This window comes from Anser cygnoides, chromosome 3 (genome assembly GCF_040182565.1).
Source record: "Anser cygnoides isolate HZ-2024a breed goose chromosome 3, Taihu_goose_T2T_genome, whole genome shotgun sequence".
NCBI classification, from domain to species: Eukaryota; Metazoa; Chordata; class Aves; order Anseriformes; family Anatidae; genus Anser; species Anser cygnoides.
In genome coordinates this window covers 6981576-7004389 of record NC_089875.1, presented here as the reverse complement: position 1 = coordinate 7004389, position 22814 = coordinate 6981576, and the positions used below count along the sequence as shown (strand labels likewise).

At 34.7% G+C, this 22814-nt stretch overlaps 1 protein-coding gene across 10 annotated transcripts in view; it reads right to left on the bottom strand.

The window, feature by feature from the left end:
• The window catches only part of USP34 (ubiquitin specific peptidase 34), a 129535-nt gene that overhangs the window by 24652 nt on the left and 82069 nt on the right, over positions 1-22814 (bottom strand). For 5 of the 10 annotated variants that reach the window (XM_066995343.1, XM_066995342.1, XM_066995340.1 and 2 more), the window contains 19 exons: positions 22108-22212; positions 20947-21002; positions 20723-20843; positions 18215-18398; positions 11979-12142; positions 10802-10867; positions 9510-9656; positions 9365-9442; positions 9191-9268; positions 8366-8460; positions 7202-7374; positions 6467-6620; positions 5045-5123; positions 4149-4202; positions 3958-4053; positions 2348-2412; positions 2180-2255; positions 2030-2077; positions 1206-1337 (listed from right to left, as the gene is read on the bottom strand). In XM_066995343.1, coding sequence (XP_066851444.1) covers positions 1206-1337; positions 2030-2077; positions 2180-2255; positions 2348-2412; positions 3958-4053; positions 4149-4202; positions 5045-5123; positions 6467-6620; positions 7202-7374; positions 8366-8460; positions 9191-9268; positions 9365-9442; positions 9510-9656; positions 10802-10867; positions 11979-12142; positions 18215-18398; positions 20723-20843; positions 20947-21002; positions 22108-22212 — 1971 coding nt within the window. The remainder of the gene's footprint in view (positions 1-1205; positions 1338-2029; positions 2078-2179; positions 2256-2347; positions 2413-3957; positions 4054-4148; positions 4203-5044; positions 5124-6466; positions 6621-7201; positions 7375-8365; positions 8461-9190; positions 9269-9364; positions 9443-9509; positions 9657-10801; positions 10868-11978; positions 12143-18214; positions 18399-20722; positions 20844-20946; positions 21003-22107; positions 22213-22814) is intronic. The other 5 variants (XM_066995344.1, XM_066995349.1, XM_066995345.1 and 2 more) reach the window with 3 other exon arrangements.

Below are 22814 nucleotides of genomic sequence, written 5' to 3'. Positions count from 1 at the left end.
TTATCCTGAAAAGTGATGTCAACAGAGTAACAAATGATGCTTACAATCAAGCATCAGCTAAAGAATCTGGCAGAGCAGGGACAGGTTTAAACAAGAATGTAGTTCCTGAATTAGATCCCTTCTGCATTTTAAGATGTGGAGCCTTACTAAAAAGCCTTACTATCTCCAGTGGCAGAAAATGTGTAAGAACAACAGAGAATGATTCATTCATAATTACACTCTGCAAATGATATTCTGATTCCCAGAATTTCATTTTATTCACAAGAAAAGAATTTTAAAATAAAAGAATCCAAGTTGCTTTTTTATTTTAACTGAACTTGAGTATTATTTACTATAGGAAATACCTTCACTCATTTTAAGCATCTTAAGACTACAACATACCAATGAAACTGTATCGCCCGATCCCCGTCTGTTATGTAATGATTTAAAAACATAGAATCCATTTATAGAAGAGCAACAAATTTTATTCATTTGTACCAAATAAAGTCTACTGCAGCATACAGTATGCAACTGGGATCCTTGTACATTCAAACTGTCATAGAAAGTCTACCACAAACTTTTCTTCAGTATCCCAAAACTGTTTTTACCACCACCACAGTGAATTCTTTGTCTGTGGTTTCTCACTTTTTCCCTTTTTACTTTTTCCCAGACTCCCTTCAGGCAGATTCCCGATTTTCTTAATACAAAAACATTCTTCCATATTTTCCTCCTTTTAGGAGTTTTTAGTTTTTCTACACATTAGGTTCAAGATTCTCAACTTCACAAGCAAGGTGATGCATGAATCTGTTTTCAGCTAAGTCTGACATTAGCTGCTTTTAACTCCCTTTCTAAGCCTCTTCATCATGCCACAGCCTTTTAGCACACTGTTCTTTCTTCCCTTGGATTCAGCTGCAGTCCCTTCCATTCCAATCCTTAAACTTTAGTCAGTCTTTCCAATTCTCTGGTCCAATTTCATTCCAACACCTCTTCATTACACAAATCAGTATGTAATAATTAATCACATACAAAGGTTGTCACGCCACAGGGTCTTTTTTTTTCCAGTGACAAAATGATTATGACCTGTGGTCTGACCATACGTTTCTGAAAATAAAAGTTAAGTCATTCCCCAGAATCTGCAGTATTCAGAGAGGATGAATTTCATCTCATAGAGCACAAATATGCCAAATACAGTAGTTCATAGTCCAAAATATTCCAGGGATACGAACCTCCAGGAAAGTTAAACAATATATAGAAAGTTGGTTTGTACTTTGCTGAGTTCCTAAGTCACTTACTTCACAAGCTGCCTGACTGTTATTAAACTGTTTTGTTAACAGTTCAATCCACTGAAGCATTGTAGGCTGTAAAAAGAAATACAGAAAAAAACTATAACTTAAAATAATAATTTACAGTTTAATCTTTAAAAAAACTATATGGTCAGTTAGATTAAGCATAATAGCTACTACAAACCACTACATGTTTTATAAACTAGAAATGTGTTGCATCTACACAAAAATAACAGTACTTGTGTTGAAACTATTGCAAGTCACACATAATATTTAATTGCTATCCATTTAGTTCTGTTTGATTGTAACTGCAATCATAGTCTTACTAATCCCAGGCACTCTAGAACTAGTAGTATTATCCTAGCTGAAACCAGGACAGCAACCACTGATGAGAAAGAAATAAAAGCCGACTGAAAATACAGATAGTCAGATAGAATAAAACTTTCTTGTTGTTCACACTGGTATTTGTAACTTCAGACCTTTACAAGTACTTGTTAAAACCTGAATCATCCAACAATCTTCAAATGAAAAGAACACAAGACATCTTGTTCCCAATGCTCTGCAAAGTAAGCTAAATCCTGATCTCCACATTTTTTCCATTGTGTGGTGTTTATTACGAGTGTGTTGAAGGACACTCTTCAAATGTTTTTGTATTGTCTACTGTACTCACTACATCTCAAAATCACACTTTTAAAATGAAAAACTACAGATGCTTTTCACTATATTCATGCAGCTACTTAATGAGAATTTACAAGTAAATAGAATACCTTTTCCTTTGAATGAATAAATGTCTCTAGCACAAACGAAGTGCTTAACTGGGGGGGGAAAAAAAGCACCATTAATCACAGAATGCCTGAGTTAAAATGTAATTAAAACGTCCATTTAAAATAAGCAAAATACACTTTTGGAATATTTACCTTTGCTGTCATCAGGGAAACTGCTTTTGGATCTGGTAGTGTACTTGGGATGCTACTACACAACTGCCACATAAACCTAGAGTCAGTAATTTTATTTGTTAATTAAAATAAATAATGAAAATCTGCAAAAGAAAAGAAGCATTAATTTACATTTTTAAAGAAACTTACCCAAAATACGTATGTTCAAAAATGTTCTTGTCTTGAAGAAACTGCATGTTATCATGCCATATCCACTGAAGAAAAAATGCTAACATCAGGTACAAGAAAGTAGTTTATTTCACTACATAAGCATGATTTTAAGAATACTTAAACGCTTGCTGTGGTTAAGAAACCAACATTTTTTGTATGAAAAATGATTTCTGGGAACATTTCCTCTATTTTAAAGAAGTAGCTCCACGTTGTTTTCTTGATACTATAGCAGATGACAGTTTTGCCTGCCATATGACTGCTAAATGATGTTCAGAACCTTCCCTTCTTGCTGTGATCTCATGTTTGCAACTGTATTACATTTTCAGGCTGAAATTTTCAGAATTGGTTTAATTTCTTAATAAAGAAATGCAGTTCAAGACAATACTTTGATATCTACAATAGTATAAAAAAATAAAATCTCTTTAAGCATTAAGCCTGTCATTAATTGAGATCAATTAGACATTCCAGCAGCTTAGCTAGCTAGGTAAGTCTAACAGTTTAAATTTTGACCCAAAGCCTGATAAGCTCTGTAAGCTCTTGCTAAATTCTTAGAGAGTAAAATTTCATTCTCCACCATTAACCAGAAGAGGATTTCACACTAGGTTCCCGTTCCCTTGTAAAAATAGTTTTAAATTTTAAATCTGATAAAATCTGTTATTATTTTCAAGACTGAAAGATAAAAAAACACAATTTGATTTGTTGGCTAATGATGAAGGGTATTTTTAAGTTAAGAACCAAACATGTGACAGATGATAAAGCAATACTTCTGGCCAGAGGGGGCCGGGAAACTGACTGGCCTTTCAGATGATAAAAAGAGAAATATCACTTGTGAGTCCCATACTGCGGATATGTTTAGTGCAGTGAGATCCCTCGTATAATGCTCTGCTCCTCTACGTTGTCTTTTCCAGTTCCTCAGACCATAAAAGGATAAATGGTATCTTTATATTAATAACCAGGTATCCTCAGTCAGAGCAGTCAACACTGGGGAGAACAGGGAGATGTACTTGGTGGCTTTTTTTTTTCTCCTACTCCTTTTATTCATACCCAGGCTATTCTCTCCATGACTATGTGGAGGAAGGGAACCTTTTTTGACTGATGCTTCCTTGTAATAAGCACAGTTTAACTATATTACGCAACCCACTAGGAGAAGTGCAAAGAAGCAGCTGGAGCTACTCTTAGTGTATACTATACTATACTAACTTACATCCCTCCTGAAAGCACTAAGTTGCTGAGGAACTGAAGGATAAAAAGGATGGCAGTTAATAAGAACACTTCCTGTACTACTGCAACTATTAAGAAAATGTTGCTAAGTGCTCATAAAAATAAAAATAAATGATCTACCATTTTCTACAAATAGGAAGCTACTTAGATATGTGAACTAAAAATCACAGGACAGAATGAGAAAGTGTCTGAAATTTATGTACTGTGGAAATCTTAAATTACTTTCTATCAACAACATTCTTCTAAATGAAAGGATTATCATCCTACTGATTCAAATTATACTTGTTTTCCTGTGTTTACTCAGATTCCTGATTTGTTTAGGATTTCCTATAGTATTTTAAGATGTGTTAAAACAAATCAACTTGTACCTCCAGCAGTTCTGATGAAACATCAAATTTGTAGTCTTTGCCATTTTCCTCCTCTGGTTCCATCCGTTTATAAAACAGCATGTAAGCACTGTGCGTCTTGAAGAAAAAAACATCTGTATAATTTTTGCTTTGAGAGATAAATTATCAAAGTAGAAATGTGATCATATAGAAAGTGTTTAGAAGAGAAATACCTTTTCAAAGGAGAAGTCCATAAATTTATCAGTAACGGAATCATATGTTTTTGTCTGTCAAGAAGAAATAACACCATTAATTGTGACCTTTTTTAATGATTTTTTTAAAATGATTTACTGACAATTTGATGTAAATGTGCATGTGAACTATTTCAAGATAGTTGCAGAGAGGTTGCTGACAATTTCTTTCTTGTTCAAAGTAGTCTGTCTTTTTCTTCTTCTGTGGTGACCTATTCTGATTTTTCAGAATTGCTATGGAATATTTTGACCTTCTCACACAAGTTCCTGTCTCATCTATCTCACTGATACCTCTTCTTTTTTGGCACCTAGGTGTATGTAATCTGTTTAAAAAAACAAAGGTGTTTTTTTTTTAATTTCAGCATTTTGCCTTTATACTTCACTATAGACTGCAGACTTCACTAATTCATTTTGATTCATTAATAGTACCTATGCTATGCTTCTGACACCTATCTTTCAAAACCACATATAAAGATTTGGATTCATATGCACAAATTCATTGATACGATAGTCAGTATGGAAGGATTTAGGACCCTTCTTTGTTGGCTCAACTTCTGTCCTACAGATAGCGTAGAAAAACTAGACAGCTTGAATCACCAGCCTGCAAGCACTCTGCAAAGTCTTTCTTCCCCTAAGGAGAGGGGGGACTCTTCGAGCAGATCAATAGTGGAAGAACAACTGATCTAAATAAGATAAAGTATCACTTGCACAACAAAGATGTCAAAAGTTTAATAACAGTCATATAAAACTTGTGTATGTTTCTCATACATTCACAACAGATGAAAAACCAAAGGTGAACACTTTGGAATCGTTCATGAAAGTCCTCAAAACAGATATTCTAATGGTTGAACATGACAAAAACAAGAGTCGTAACTTACAGTCATTTCTCCACCAAAACATTCTGAAGCAAGCTGGGCAGAATCAAATGGTTTTACTTCAGCATCATTGAAAAGATACCTGTAAAAGAGTAAGCTTTTGAAAGAACTGCTGTTTGTCTCTCAGGGCAAACAAATGTTTAACAAGCACTTAAAATTGTTCTTCAGATTAAGTATTTATCTTAATTCCTACTATTTTGTTTGAACCACAGCAAACTCAAAAGCGATCCTAAAAGTCACTTTCTTTCAGTAAAATCAGGAAGTCAGCATTTTAACAATATATTACCTTTTTATTCAAGAAACACATTATTTTCCCCATTTTTCTAACATGACTCTGGTAGAGATAAAGTTCTAATGCAGCCAAAAAGATTTGCCTCTTGTTTTTCAATCTGAGTGAAGTGGAAATCAAAATTAAGAAGAGGAGAACCATCCCACGTATCAGTATAACTCAAACTGGAATGGTGCAAAGAAACACTGTACAGTGTTACGGATTCCCTTTGGAGCAGTGATTAGCCTACTGGCTGAAAATACTTCGAAAATGTGCCAGCCAGCTATTACAGAGAACAAGAAGAGAAGAAATCTTATCTCCTATGCATGGCTTCAGCTGAGAATCTGAGTTATGAAACTAGATACAAATGGGAGAGTTCTCTGCTCTGTTTCATCACCTGGGAAGACCATCCTCCTTCCCATGCCCGTGTCTCATCCCTTGCTCAGGCTACTTCTCCCCATTTTTTCTCCATCCTCATAATCACTGTATGCCCAATGTATGCAAAAGTTCCCAAATTAGAAGTGTGATGTTGTAGGTTAAAAAAAAAGGGTGGTGGTGGTGTAAGGGTGGCTTAGAAAGAAAGAAAGATCACTAGCTTGATAAAATTAAGATGTGAAAACAATTCACTATATAAAAAGTACAGTAAGAACAGATTTTGAGAACCTACTTATTGTAACAGCTTATGTGGCACACAGGATGCAGGGAGTTTAAAGGGAAGAAGAATTCAAATTGTTGTTTGAAATAACTGAAAATGGAGAAAATGAAAAGGACTGAAATCCACAATCATTAATTCTGCTGTATGCTTGTCAAAGGTAGCCTGATTTTATGATGAAGGATGATCTATTTAATCTTACTGTTCATATATAATGAAATAGATATAATAGTCATTGATATTCATGCCAAGAATCAAGTATTTGCTGCACTGTAAGATGAGCCTGGTACTCTCCCGATGCCTGCGTCCAAGGCTCTCCACAACTATTACTGCTACAACAGACAAAAACGTATCTATAAATTGATATATGCATACCTAGCAAATTCCAAAATCTTGTGCTCTTGAGAAGAACCTACAGCGCATAGCTTCTACGTTATCGACAAAGTCAACAGTTTTTAGTTACTTAAAGATACAAAATGATACAATTTTGCTTTGTATAACTCACCATTTGTTGTTTTTGTAAGCATGGGGATTGACTATATCTCTGATAAAGCTGTAGTAATGTCCACCATCTGCAGTTCCTGTATGAACTGTTACGCCTATCAGATCATACTCGTAACTCTCAGTTTCTTTCAAATATTCACCGTCTTCCTTAAAACCTTAAGTAATTTAATACAGTATTTCATTATTTCATAAACACTTGAGCTTCAACATTAGTATGTCTTACACACACATTTCCTGAAGTTATGCTTAAAACATTTTATATTTTTTCTTTTCATCAGTGCACAATGACAGCCAGAAAGTCCATACTCAGAACAAAGAGCACAGAAATCCCAACTCTTGTGAAACAGTTGAAGTTTTTTCCAAAGCATCACTACTGAAGAGATCAAAACTAATAACTAAGTTAGCACATCTTATTGATGATGGCAGTCAGTCAGCCCTTTTCTGTTTCAAGTATTACTCAGCAAAATCAGAATAGGCTAGTAACAAGCTGTATACAACTATTTGTTATCTCCCATATTTTAAAAATGAATAATTCAAAGTGAACTGCAAGGGAAAACAAAAATAATTGGCCAATTTTCTTGTATTAAAGAAAATGTGACTTTGGAAATATAGGTCAATTAAAACTGATTTTATTTTCTTTAAAATAATCACTACTTGTTTGCATACATTATATATACAGAAAATGGTACAAACACGAAAGAGAAAACCACTTCGCGATTCATTCTATGAGGCATACCTTCTTTTCTGTCATTTTTTCCCATGAGGAAATCCTCAGTGTAAGGTGTCATATCCAAACGCAGAGGGAATGAAAAATGAGTATTGACCTTCTCCTTCATCATGGTTACCATATTGAAAGTATATCTCATTGTGTTGAAGCTTAAGATACGAGGTAGTTTCTTAAAACATGCCCTGAAGGATTAAAAATAGTTGTGATTTATGAAAAGCTTGGTTGAATTGTGTTTCCACAACGATTTTCAACACATTTATTCAAATATGAAATTGGAAACCTGTTACAAAGTCACATAAAAATAAAATTCCGCAATCAAAAAGTCTTAGAGCATGGTAGTGTAACCAGCAGCAGAAAGGTCAGATTTAGCCTACTGAACAATTCCATTTAGCATGTCACTATGCCTTGGAGGAGAAATCAAATTTGCTTGTCGTGAGTGAGAGCTTTCTAAAATGATATAGTAATATGAGCCATGAAGGAATTTACCAATGCAAATCCCCTCATTAGATGGAGTTGTTACCCTGTAGCTGACAAGTTTCAACCTAGAACGTATCTTGTTTTATATCTCATAAACTTCACATTAATTATTTTAACAGGCTACTTTCACCCATGCTATAAAAACAACTGCAAGGTTTTTCATCTCTTAAGAATTAAATTATGTTAGTTGCAATAAAGAGACAATGAAAAATTTTAATTTATCTTTATATTTATTAGTAGACTTTTTAAAATATGGAAACAATTATAGAACTACTAATTTTAGACTAAGAAATTTAGGGCTATGCATGAAACCTTAGCAATTATCCTGCATAATGAATAATAAAAATTCTGAACAAACTCTGAAAGAATTTGATCTTTTAAAAACTGGAAAAGTAACAGATTTCAAAAGTTACTGATTTCTACTTTTTTTTATTTACATAAATAAGGTCTTGAACACGTTGCTGTCTAGGTGATCTTTTCCTAAGATATCTTATAGTTTGTGTTTTGGAAATTCGATTTCTTAGTTATACAATCATTTGTATAGGGATCACATCCTCACAGACCTTCACATTAGTGAACTCAATGAAACCATGGTCCTGTTTCATCTAATGAATTACTCTAATTCAAATAGTAATTTCAGTAATTTACAAAAAAAAAAAACCAACCTTAGGAACGCTTAATTCTTCTTAATCATACCTTTTTTCAGCCCGCACTTTCTTCCCACAATGCGAACATGTATACATGTTATCACCTTCCAAGGTATCTTTAATAGTTACTTCATCAAGAGATTCCTACATATCATAAACAATACAGAAGGAGCTTATGTTTATCTTAGATATTTAAATCTTGTGCTTACATAGCCTGCTTTACAAGACCCTCTCTCTAAGTCTTACAGCACGTTTAATCAACATATCTATCCGTAAGCTATGAAACTAAGGTGGTCAAAACTACCCGAAAGTTTGCAGAAAAAGTATGCAATTGAACTAAGAGAAGAGTTTGAGATTGTTACAGAAAGACCAGTTCCTAGAACCCAAACACAAATTTCAGGAACCAGTTCGGAGAAATGGTACTCAATATTCTGAGCTGTCCTAAAGAATTCAGGTGCTCTAAATCCAAATTCCAAGTGTGAGGATTAATAATTGTTTTGTATAAAAAGATAACCTAAAATGATTTTATTTAAGTTTTAAATTAATTTAGTAATACATGTATATATATAAATCTTTTGATATTTACAAATCTCATATAAAGCATGACCATCTTTTAAACGCAGAAGGGCATAAGTAATGATTACTGTCTGTAACTTTTTAGTCAATTCCAAAAGTATAGCTGACAGCATGTTGCATAGAGAACACAGACCAGTTCAACTGAATTACCTATTAATATCATCACAGAAATACACCAAAACTAGAGTACAGATACAAAAAGCATCAGCATATACAATAGTGTACAGTAAAGTCTCTTATAATTGACTGCATTCTTTTACAGTTGTGATCTGACCCACCCCAGTCTGGAAGTACTTACATAAATATTCTTCATATCTGCCACCTGGCACCTTACTGTATAGAACTCTTCAGCAGTCTGACTTACATGCTCACAGTCCTGAATCATAGCAATGAAAGAGAAAAGCAATTAAATAACTGTTTGGAGAGGTTAAAAAATATCTTGAAAAGATAAGGATAAGGAAAGAATACTTACCAAAGAAACAACATTGTTTGTAATAACACCTCCGAACAAACTTTTCACTGTATTTTTCTGTGAATGAATTAATAAATTCTGTCAAGGATATTTGAGCAAATCCGTAACTTTTCAAGCTCCCTTTTGCTCCCTCTCAGTAACTCACCAGTTCAGGAGACATTTCTTCTATTTTTGTTATCAGGTCAGTGAAGAATTCAGTCATATCTTTCTGCTCTCCAGTGTTCAGTGGCTGCTTATCCATGGTATAGGTTTTACAGAAAGGCCTTGGATTGTATGCCTTACATTCACTTTCCTTTAGGTAAAAATAAATAAATGAAAAATAGGCAAAACAAATCAACCACAAATCCTTGTACTTTTAAGTTACACAGATATACAGAACATAGCTATATAAATGTCTTTTTAAAAATGGACATACTTTTATATACAGTATCTCCACGTGCCTTTTAGGCACCAAAGTTGTGTAAGTGCCCAAATGCCTCTGATAAAATGTGAAGCAATTTTTAACTATCATTATTACAATACTCATTATAAAATATTATTAGCAAAAAAAATTTAAATAATTCTTAATGAAAGGAACCATTATTAAAAGAACATGGCTGAAGATGTGACACATCCAGTTTTTGCATATATTTTCAGATACAAAATATGGTATGACAAACATCAGTTTGTCCTTATGTATTTCTGAACAGTAATGACGTGGATCTTGTCAAGCGCTTAATTCTCATTCAGACTTCTGTATTGTATAAAACTACACTGTCTAGTTCTCCATTGCAGGTGTTCAGTCAGAGAAAAGAACTTGCATTATACAACATTTCTTTAGAATACATCACCCATTCTAATGCTAACACTGGAGATGCAGAACTTACAGCAAAGGGAACTTTGTCCTTGTAAACAATGATATATATACTACTTGCTTTTAACGATGTGTGACAAGACACTGTTAATGTTACCTGGTTTGGAATTAAGTCATTCTGTAAGGTTTTAATAATAATAGATCTTTGTACGATTTTATATTCCTTTGTGATTTTATACTTACATAAATACCTAGATTTATTTTTCCTATGATTCATGTCAGGCACTACATGCTTAAATTCCTTTTCTCTATTTGTCTTCAAAGTGGTTATGATTTTCTTTGACAAAAGCCCGTGCCAAGAACAAAAACACTCAGCTCTCCACAGTTTTCTTTTAAATTTCCTGTATCGTACTAAAAATCATACAATATCCTGAGTCAGAAGGGACCCAGCAAAGATCATCACCTTTTCAGAAATGTTTCACATTTTTAACATCAGTGAACTGTCTTGAACAATGTCAATAATTCACATACAGAATGGTATCTACATTTTTCTTGTATTTTGTTCTTCCCCTCCCCCTTTTTTTTTTTTAAAGAAAAATAGGGCACATTAGAAAACATCCTCTTTCACACCAACCAGCACCTACCATTAAGTATGTAAACATTTTCTGGAGTTCGAGTAGAGTGGTCTTGTGTTTCATATCTTCTGAATACTAAAAGAAATTCATTAAAAAAAAAAAAAGACGTTAACCTTTATGCTTATAACGTTCCAAAAGCAGGGCTTCAGAAGATGAAGTAATCACCTTTTAAAATAAGATAATAATAATAATAATAATTAAAAAAATCCACCTTTATTATGGACAATTAAGAAAAATAATTGTATAGATGAATACACAGCACACTCACTATTTTACACATATACATAGCACTTCCTGCTCATGTTTTGGCATGACATTAAACCTGTGGCAAAAGGTAACTGTATTTTCTAAAAATGTACAGCAGCTAGGAACTTTGGGGAAGTATCAGAAAAGACTGTACTAATTTTGGAATACTTTTTTCTAATTCATATACATGGTGGGAGTTCTGATCAATCCTGTACACAGTATATTTCACTCGTAGACCAGCAGCTTCCTTTTTAACTTTATTTTTTTTATTTTTTTTCATGTTTTGCTAATTCTACTTGCAATTAAGTGACAATAAAAAACAGTGATGTCACTGCCAGTCAGGGTGTTTCACAGGTTATATGTAAGCTACTGATATCAAGGACCAAAATGAAGCTTTCTCTGTTACAACAAATAGTTAGAATTAATAATGTTAATATTTCTGAAAGTTACCCAATGGATAATTTACAAGACTTGCAGTACTTTTGGTAGCATGCTCAAGGACTTTATAAACATTCAAGAAGGATGGCATTAACTCTAACAAAATGACAGATTAGGAGATAAGAAACAACAGACAAGTCATATAAAAACAAACCTGAATCAATCTATTTGACAGCAGCAGAAATATGAGTTTGAGAACATGCTCTGTTATAATGCCACCTTAAGAACATATTGCATTACAAATATGTATTTTTAAAAATCTCTTCACTTTAGACATCAGGAGAAGAATTTAACCAAACACAGAGCAAACTAAAGTCCTGAAGAAATATTCTTTAGCAAGAAACAAGTCCTAAAAGTAAATCCATATTTTATCAGCCTTTTCATTGGAAAAATGAAAATATAAACTTTTAATTTTTAATTAAACTTTTTAAAAACTTTTTTTTAAACTAAACTTAAACTTTTACAAAATTCCAAATAAAGAACGTAAGATTGCAAACCATACCTTTGCAGTAAAGATTGCTTGTCTGGCCTCTGGTATCATATAGAGCTGCTGAATAGTGGATGCCAAGTAACAAGTTGCTCCAAGATTAGTCAGACCCACAAATCTACATTCAGCTCGAACATCATCATGGGGCCAATAATCCCACTTGTAAGGTGCATGGGAAGCTGGAAGAAGTATGTATCACATATGCACAAAAAATCCATTCCATTAATAACTTCCAAAGACATAAATGAATTTCAAAGCTTTATGCTTACATTAATGAAATACATCTTGTTTCTGCATTCTGTATTTTCAAACATGAGCCAGACTGTACCTGCTCTTTAAGAAAATGCATTATCGGTACATCAAGTAAGTATTTTCAGTATCTGGATACATGAGCCAGCCTTTCTAGATGCCTCTACAAAGGTGAGACAGACCCCTGAGAAAGTGAGAGGTGGTACCCTGAAACACAGTTCCATGCATTTCATCTCCAATCTCTGGGTAACAAAGTGTGGCAGCACACACTACGTTGGATTGCAATGATTTGGTACTTTTACAAGAGTATGCTGTGCTCTGATGTGCATTATTCATGGCAAGCGGCAGCTCCTGCAGTTGATCTAGGGGTAGCATACATGGAGAAATGAATGGTCTTCTGGCCTCTTCCTTAAAACTGAACATCAAGAGCATCCACATTTTCTAAACAGTGGTTGCTATACATTTTTTATAAATAAGAAAGTTATTTTCATAATATTCTATCCTGAAATGCATTTTAAAAAAATTACTCTTGTTCTGTAGCAACTTCATGGCAACCCTGTTATCTACACTATTATCTAGAATTCTGTCTTCTGACCAGTGACAGCTAACAGGTGATGTGAAAAGTGATGCACAGGCTTTAAAAACCCAGGCTTTCTGCCGAAGTGAGCTTTCTTAAATTAAGAGCTTAGCCCTGCTCGTTCTATGGGGTTGGAATTAGACGATCTTTAAGGTCTCTTCCAACCCAAACCATTCTAAATCTGCAATGCTGTTCCCCCAGCCCTCTGTTTATTAGCTCTTTCTTCTTCTAGTCTGGCTTCCTTCCCTCATCTTTCATTCAATTCTCTTTTTGTCCACCTTATTTTCCCATTAAATGCATTGCGTTATGCATATTAATAAGTGCTACTGTTACACAATTGTGCAAAAGCTTTAATTAAAATGGAACCAAAGCAGCTCTTTAGCCAACCATAGTGAACGCTCGTTCCCCCACAACACTCACACTGCGTAAACCAGTAGCAGTGACAACGTACCGGTAACTGGTAATGTGCAACAGTTACAGACTCCCAAATGTACCCCTGTCATTCCCCCAGCACACAAAATTACTTGCCATTTCCCCTACCCATTCCTGTGCACTGCTGTGTCACACTGAAAGAAAGCAAAGCAGAGTCTCTGCACCCAAGGATTTAAGTTAGGGAGCCTTCTTTTCACATAGCAAAACACACATTTGCTATCAGAGCTAACCCCACGTGAAGCAAGACTTTTATTTTTAGAAGCTGGTTTCAGAATGGTATCTGCTATAATGGACGCCATGCTAGCAAAAGATCTTTTTGACCAATACCAAAGACAGGTAGATGCTTATCAGAGGTAAGTGTGCTTGGCCATACATAAGCTTGAATAAACTTGGTAACAGCTTTTACAGGAGGTAAAGGAATGTTTCTTATTGCACTTGAAAGCCAAAGAAATCTGTAATCTGTAAGAAAAATAGCGGAAGCAAGAAGTGAATTGCCTAAAGAATCAGATTGAGAAGACATTTTCTTTTCCTGTAAGTTTTCTATTCCTCTCTATTTTACACCAGACATAACAATCTATTTCATAAACAGCATGGCACTAGACAAGTTAAGCAAGTCTGACAGACTCTTCTCAGTAAGCCTTGCTCTGAAATGGCTGCCAAGAAATAGGAAGAATGGGAAAGTTCTCACCTGCCACTCAAGAAGATGGCATCCAGACTACACAAACCACTTTTAAGTGATTCGTACTGCTTCTAGACACTGACAGACTTTCCTTTCCATATCTCACACAGGAGAATAGAATCGGAAAATAATTATTTGACCTGCAGAAGCAACTAGATGACACAGGCACTAAATTAGAGAGGAGCTAATCTAGTGTACAAAGATATTCACTGTAGCCTGTCTTCCTTGGTATGCAAGAGGTTTGACACAAAAACTTACAATAACTTAGTTATTCATTCCCAAGGATGTCATTCTCCAAAAATGTAGAACGACCTACAAGTAATTCAGCACCTCTGTTCAGATATATAGAAAAAAAGGGAGGGGGGGGGGAAGAGTAGTCTAGGTGTCATGGTTTTTGGTTTCTTTCTTTTTTTTTTTCTTTTTTTTTTTTTTCACAATCCACGAAAGCTATGTGGACTCAAGATTCAAATTTTAAAGCCTTAATTACTTTGTCAAGGATTAAAGGTTTATTAAGTATTCTTCTAAATCCATACTACCTGCTATAATTTCAAGGAACTATCTGGCATCCTCTAAACAGATCCTCAGATACCCGACCCACAGGATGTTCTGTTGCACAACAAATAATTATTGTAATCTTCGTTTTGGCATTGGCATCAAAACTACCATTAGCCCTGCAGCTTCAAGTAGGGAAGGAAAGAGTTTTAATTCTCATGTTTTAACAAATCTCAGCAGCATGACCTAACGTTACCTGGTTAAATTGGCCTGACCAGCCACTTGAAACAAAGCTCTCCTCAACGTTTAAACTCCCAGTGAAAGTCATTAGCGTGGTAGAAGAACACAAAATTCCTTCACCTAACTAAAATCCTTAAATTGCAGCATCTTCATTCACCCTTTCTGATGTAAAGACTCAACACCTATTGCTCTGCTTATGGCTCATCAAGTGTTAATTACAGAGAAATCAGATGACTTCTTTATACTTCATGAGAATAGCTGGAGTATCTTCCTCCCCCTTATATATGACAAAGGGCTTTCAAAAATTCTACAAGAAATTTCTCAGGAGGATCCTATTTTCTCTGTCCTGGGACTTTTAAGCGACTACCTTCATTGTGATAGTAAATGCTTTCCTTTTTCCATATGGATCTTAACTAGAAAGGTAAATTTGGCCTCATTTACATCTTATCTTCATTATTCATCTTTGTCATTACAGAAAACTGCCTTTTCTCAGGAAGAAATGTGGAACTTGTAACCAAACTTGCAACAGTCACATTCTACTTTAAGTAAAATTAATTTCTCTCCCCTCAATGACTGTGCATTTTTCTCTATTCCACCTTCTGATCATGCTTCTGCTCCAAACATAACATCAGATATTATCTTAAAGAATTTCCCAGATAGCAAGGCAGCTGGTCTTTTTTCTCCTCCCTTGAACTGAATGTTTTTATTATTTTTGGCCTTTAAAGAAAGCAAAACCCCAAAACCCTACAATAAATTTTATGAATAATAGAGGGTATCTAAATCCCGTCTCCAGGAAGATCAAAGTCTGCATTTAGTGTAAGCCCTCCCTGTTGAGAAAAGCAAGGACAAAAGTCAGCTGACATCAGCTTCTTAGCAGTTAATTTCCTGAAAATTGCTGAAAATTCATGAAGACACTGCATGTTTCCTTTAGGAGTGCTGGTTTAGGAGGGACATCATTTCATTGAATTATAGACTATTTCCTTCCCATTTTATACAGCTAAGTTTCTTCCTCCACCTGCTTTCAATCAATTTATGCATTCTAACCTTTTTTCTTTTTTTTTTTTAATTGTGGACATGGTCTTACAGGACAATTCACCTCTGCTGAGGACAAGGACATTGCTGGTAGAACATTACATCCCTTCTGGTCAATACTTGCATACCAGGTGGCAATGTAAGCCAGCACCTTATCTATAAAGGTGTTTAAGCCACTAACAGTACTGGCTAAGATGCTCTTCCTCACTCAAAGAACCGGACTGGCATACTAAAGAGAAGAGATCAAATCTTCTGAAAGAGAAGCCAAAAAGTTAAAGGAAAATGAATTTACAATTGTATGTTTGGGAATGATGTACACAACGGTAAATCTCACCACCTGGTTCAACACAGCAAAATGCTATATGGCTGTAAATGCTGTCAAGTCAGAAAAAAGCACGCACATTAATCTTTTTGCATCCGTCAGTAGAGAGACCTACACTACTGGAAACTTTCCAAAAAATGCTGAAGTTAAAACTTTACTACAGCTACTTTACATTACTAGCTCAAGTCTGAAGAACAGTACACAGTAGTATGTTTTTATATGACTGCCTGAATAGAGTCTTAACATCTCATTTTTAATTAGAACCCTAAAATCCTTTCTTTTGTCCCAAGGAAAATACACTACATATCCTTTAAAAACACGATTTCATTTTGAAAACTGTACCTTACATTGCTACACTAAATTAAAGCAATCTTTTAAGAGCATCCTGGCTTCAATCGGTTAGGGGTTAGAGAAAAAAGGGTAGAGTAGAAAAGACAGCAACTGGTCAGATGAGATGACGACAACTGTACAAGTTGCAGGATCGAAAATTTCTCCAGTGAACCACAAAACCAAAATGTTAAAACCAAAGACAGGATGGAAATTACTAACATTTTCCTTAATGCATCTCCTAAGTAAAATGGCACAACAGGCCTAAGACTAAGATTTTAAAAGACTAGTTAGATTACAGAGATAAGCAACGAGGAAAAATCCAGTTTTAAGAGTCTTTGATTCACATCAGTGGAATAAGAAGACTTTAAAACAAGTGAGGTATCAGAAGTCCTGTGGTCAGTAGCACATAAAGAGACAACGGCACTCTGCCAGTTGTATTAAGATTAACATTCATGAAACTGAAATACACTGAATATGTAGAAGGAGCATGGACCATATGATTCTGGAGAACTCAGAAAGGAACAAACAATCTAGAGAAGAATATTTGGAAGAACGTAGTAACTGGTAAATGTTACAGAAAATTTCAGTAGCTTGAATTACTGGGATTTGGAGTTAAAAAATAGTGACTGTAAAAAAATGGATGATTGCACCTGGAGAGATACTGACAGGCTCAGCAGCAGCAGATGCACTCACAGCACACACAAATATCAGGTATTTTCATACATCATATTCTTCATAATATTTTCCCTAAGCATATGACATTTTAGAGGCTTTTTTTTAGAAGGCTTCAGGCATACAACTACAGAACTCAAAACATTAAGATCAGATTTCTCTTTTGCTTCCTGAATTGAAAGGCACTAAATCAATTCAATTGATTATAATAAATTACAAATCTTCAGGTTACCAGAATGTAAGCTGGACATGTAAAAGGAAATCTATCAAGCTTAAAATGCATAATAAGAATTTGCAAATCAAAGATAAAATATTAACTGGCTTCAGATTTTGGTAATTTACATATTTTACATAGGAACTGAGTTTCCAAAAAACAGGAAGCATGAAAGCCAAGAGGCATAACAAAATTGTATTAGTGCTGTATGCAGACATCTGGGTACAGACTGAAAGTCAACTACAGAGATATTAGAGACTCCTAAAATATGACAGAGCTGTTAGGAGCCAATACTTTAGTCAGCGTGGTTTATGGACCTTGGTTTAGGTATAAATAATTCATATTTCTTCATGTAAAAAGGCAAAGCAGCACAAGCTAATGAAGCATGTAAAATCCACTCTAACAATGCTATCTATGTATTGGTGTCATCTGAGAGGGCCGCATCCTTTAAGTAGGTAGAATTTAAGAACAGATGATCAGAAAATTACACATGTGATTAATTTCTCTCTTTTGCTAGGTGAACAACAGATGCATACATCTGCTCTGTGACACTTCTTTAAGTGATGCCGGATAACTAGCAGAGCTACAAAGGTAATTTTAAAAGTACTGTTAGTGGGACCAATGTCTGTCTTTATCACTACATTTGGAAAGTGTGGCTATCCAGATTAAGCCAAAAAGTATGCAATGTCCTTTTTGATTTTCCTTGTTCCTACCTATGCATTCTTAACATGTATGCTTATTTATTTTTAGCCAGTTATTAAATGAAGACACTTATGGTGTACTTCAGGAGGAAAAGCAAACTCCACAATTGCAGTGCTGTTCACAACGGTGGCTAGCAATCCTGTTGCAAACATGCAGTCTTCAGAAGGAGTCCATATAATGGCTACCCTTCCATTTACTTTACTGAACTTGATAAATCCAAAAATTCAAAACAACCAAAATGAACAGAAAATACAAAAGGACTAATTTTCCACAAAATACTCAAAAGCTACATATGTATGAAGGTTCTTACACTGCATATGTTGTGCCATAACCCAGTTGTGGAGCAGCCTGTAGTTTTCCACGGACCCCTTCACCATTTCTACCAACAAGTCATATGCTGCAGCCCTTGAAGAATGTGACTTGCATTTTGGCTGCTGTCTATCTTTTAAACTTGGCAGCAAGAACAGAAGATTGAAGATGTCTCTCAGAAACTCCTGTAAAACAATTCCATCAGCAGGTTTAGCAGTTTGAACACATTCTTAAAAAACAGTCATGTTCTTCCAATCCTCTAGCAATTTCTGTATACTTCCTGGACCTCTATCATGTATAGAACTTTCTAACTCGTATACAAGTTTTAAATTGCAAATTTCAACAATTTTATTTATATTAGAGCCTAAAGAGAAACATGTCCAGTGAAAAAGAATGACAAATTATGCTTGATTCATGACTGATAATTCAATTTGACAAACCATGCACATGTATTTTTTAATAAATTTAAGACTGGTTTCTCATAGTACATAATCACTCCACTAGTCTGAGTTTTATGAATCACTAATTAACCATAAAACATGCACTGATTTATGTATCATATGTACTGCAAGTATATGTGGGTATTGTTACTCAGTTGGAATATTAACTGAACTATAAAAGGCATACAGCACAGCTGTACCAAGTCATGTTGCCTTTGCATGACAGACCCGTAACACATTGTTATTTATATTTCTCTTTCCAGATTAATACACTAAAAAGTGGAGTCGCGTACGTCTAAAATTCAGTACCTTTGTACTGTTTTGTCAACTTAATTCAATAAAATTATAACAAATGTAAAATATTAAGACAACAAGAAATCAAAATCTATCTAGGTCTGTAGGAAAAGGTAGTCATATTCTTCCAGAAGCTATAGCATGTTCATAGAAGTACAGGATGGTGAAAGGCTTTCGTCAGCCTGTCAGCTACTAAGTGAACATTACTAATTAGTCATCCAAGTGGTATAATGACAGAACGTGAAAGAAGAAATTTAACTGATTTAGAAATCGGTATTTCAGCAAAATCCCTTAGACAATCAGCAATTCATTCAAAACCTTTATGCCCAGGCCCAATGACATGATCTACTTCCTACACTTCACTGCATCAACAAAATGGCTGCAATCTTAACAAATTGTAATTAAATCATATTAGTAGTGTATCATTGCAGTAGTCTACACGATCAGACAATAAACCCTCTATCCTTTACCTCTGCAGAATCTTCATTTTGTCTTTTCCCTACATGATTTCTTCTTCAATTTTTTTTAGGGATAGAATTCTCTCCCATTTGTAAAGTACAGCTACCAGTACAACTATTATATTTCGTTCTGTAACTTCTAGACTGTAATTAAAGAAATGTTCTTCTTGGATTTCCCTATGTTAAAAGGTCAGGCTGCAGTAAAATCTAAATAAAATCTAAATATTTCCAAAGATAGCCTCCTGCAGAGCAAACAAAAAAAACACCATAAAAAAAGTCTTTTTCCAATGTATAGAGAAATTCCTATAGCACTAATATGAAATATTATGAAATATTATAAATACAGTCACATGTCTATGTCTGAATAATATTGAGGGTATATTATATGATATTATTATTAATAATAATATCTCCTCCTGGCCAAAATAGTTAATGAAAGCTCTTCCAGATTTCTCCACGCTTTGGAGTTATATTTTAATCCCACTATGCATGAAATTAAAATTAAATGGATACCTGCTTTCTTGGTAGTAACTCTGCACCACAAGTGCTCATGGGGCAGCAATCTGACTGGTTTCCATTCCTAACCATATTTGCCAGGTGATGGTTACAGCTCATCAGCAGACCAGCTGTATCCAGTATGTGGAGTTTTGGACTGTGCTATTGGCTACAGCTTCGTGCTGTGGTGCAGCCTTTTCAAATAGGTGTTCAAATAGGTGTCCTAGCACACCAGCCACCCTAAAATGCAGTCTCATAGACTAGAAAAGAAGTAATGTCAGAGATCTGGATCTATCATTTTCCGATTAATACTCTTAATCTTGTATTTGCACTGTCTGATTGAATTCTGACATGTTGGAGCAGGGAAGAAAAAGATCATGTGGATCTTTTTGTGGACAGGTGAACTGCAGTATTCTTTTTACACGTGTCTGCCACTGGGTAGGTATAGAGCTTAAAAGCTACTTTTAGATCACAACTGTCCCAGGATACAGTCAAAAAGCAGCTGTTGTTAAAAAATTTTAAAGTAGTTAATACTGATCCGTTCTGAAAAAAATCAGACATAAGAAATGAAAATAAATAAAATCTCTAGGATGTAAGAACTTTATCCTGAAGTTAAATATTGTTAGAAAGGGAAGGGACTGTACATACTACTTATCAATTAAGGAATGTGACATGTTTTCATCAATCACCCAGGGCTAGAAATATGACATACTCTCATGTATTGAGCCCTGCAATCAAAATATTAGGTAAAAAGGTGTAATGAAGAAAGTACAGTAAAAAGATATGACCTTGTCTTGATCTCTGTCAGGGTCCTTTTCTTACCTGCCCTTCACGAGAAAATTTAAAAGGTGGTTTGTGCTTAATAACACTTGTTGCAAGGCGAAGCAGTCCTGTAAGTCCATCATCTTCTATATTACCGTCTTGATGGTCAAGGATTTCTCTGCTATATATATACATACATATAAAAGAAATGTTAAAACTCTGTCTGTCCCACTAACAATAAATTTAATGCAACTTACAGATGGAATTACTTTACTAAACCTTACCTCCGAATGCAGTCAGCAAGATGTCTTGCTAGTGCATCTAAATCAAGGAGTGTGGTCTGATTAAAAAAAAAAGAAAGTGGTATATAAATGGAAAAAAATTATGTACGTCATGAATTAGAAGTCCAGCCTGAAACTATGGTTATTCTTTTGGATGGAAATTTGCTATAGTACACAAAGAAACAGGAACAATTAAAACTCTTTCAAACGTTCTTGCAACAGTATTTTAATACATTTTTATAAATGTGATAAAACTGTTTTTTAAAATCAATGATGTACAGTTCAAATAAAGTAACAGTTATTCTTTCAATTCCAGATCCCAAAAATATATTATCTCTATCATGTTGAAAAAATTGAATACTACTATTTTAAATATTTAACTGTTATTTCTCACAGGAACACACAGAAGCTTGTCATTAGAAGCTTGAAAGCAACATGCAGAAGAACTATGCAAAACTGTAGCCTAGCTGAGAGACTCAATTAATAAAATGGAAATGGCAGGAAACTGAGTGGAAGAAAGATGGAGGAGCCAAAATTTTTGCCTCTACTGGGACCATCAGGTGTTAGGAGACAAGATTTTTTTCAACACTACAGAAATAAGGTTTACAGCTTTATCTTCCTTCCCTTCCCACACTCCTGCCAGGGCACTGAAAATAAACTAGAGACACTTACGTAGCACGTCCAGCCAGCAGACATAGTTGCAGAAGGTGCCTAAAAAGTTAATTTTAACCCTTTTGGGATGTTTCAAAAGGGTGAATATTTTTTCTGACCTGTGCTAATTGGCTGCTGATTTTTTTTTCTCATCTCTTTCAGTTAATGTCAGATATTTGCTCACCTCCTCCTTCACTGAAATTACCAAGAGTCAATCTTTCCTAAATGATTCCAATACTCATGTCTCTTAACTTCACATAGCCCCCTCTATTTGTGCATTATATGTACCCTCCCTTCTTGACTCTACAGGGTGTGTATCTGAAGCTTCCTTTGACCATGAGCTACTAAAAACACCAAGCAGCGGCAAAAGTCAAGAGAAGGGAATGCTCCGAGAGCAGTTTGTAGCAGTTCACTATATATTAAGTAAAATTGTCTCACGCTCAATGAAAAAAGTTATATAAATACAGATATTTAAAAACACAAACATTTTTATGACTGCAAAGTAAAACATACCTGACTTGCATCTTTGACATGTATGTTATCAATCAGTTTGCACAGCAACCAAAAATATTCCTTACAACCTGGTCGTAGCACTGGTTCTTCTTCATAATCCTCCATCTGAGAAAAAAAAGAAAAAATTGCTTTTGTTAACTGTAATAATAACTGTATTAAAGCAGTGCATTAAATGCAAGGTTACAAGAACATTACTTTCTACATGCCCCTATTTAAGATAAGCTCCTTACAAGAACAATGAATTTTACAATGGTAACACTGCATGTTCTGTTTTTCTTCTGAAATACTTATTCATTCTCTTGAAAGACTGTCAGGATGATGTGCCAGAACCTTATAAAATTTACAATAGTATTAAATCTGTACTCGGAACTGCAAATTGCAAAATTTTCAATATTAGACTGGGCAAAGCAAAAGAAAATTTGCATGAATATCAGTTCAACATGTGTTAGTAAAAATCCCATTTTGAACTCTTCTGAAAACTAGTCAAATAATGCAAATCTTCTGCAGATTGTTTTAATGCAACCTTTTTTTTTTTCTTTCTCAGAATCTCCCCCAAATCAAGGTTCACGCTTCACAGCCATACAAGTGGTCTTCTTCAGATCTACAGTAGCTGAAGTGAGCATAGCCTTCTCTGATATGCATTGGTATGTCTACAATTCCTAATTGACTTTAGGCAAAATCATCCAGGTTAGTTCAAACCATCTCTA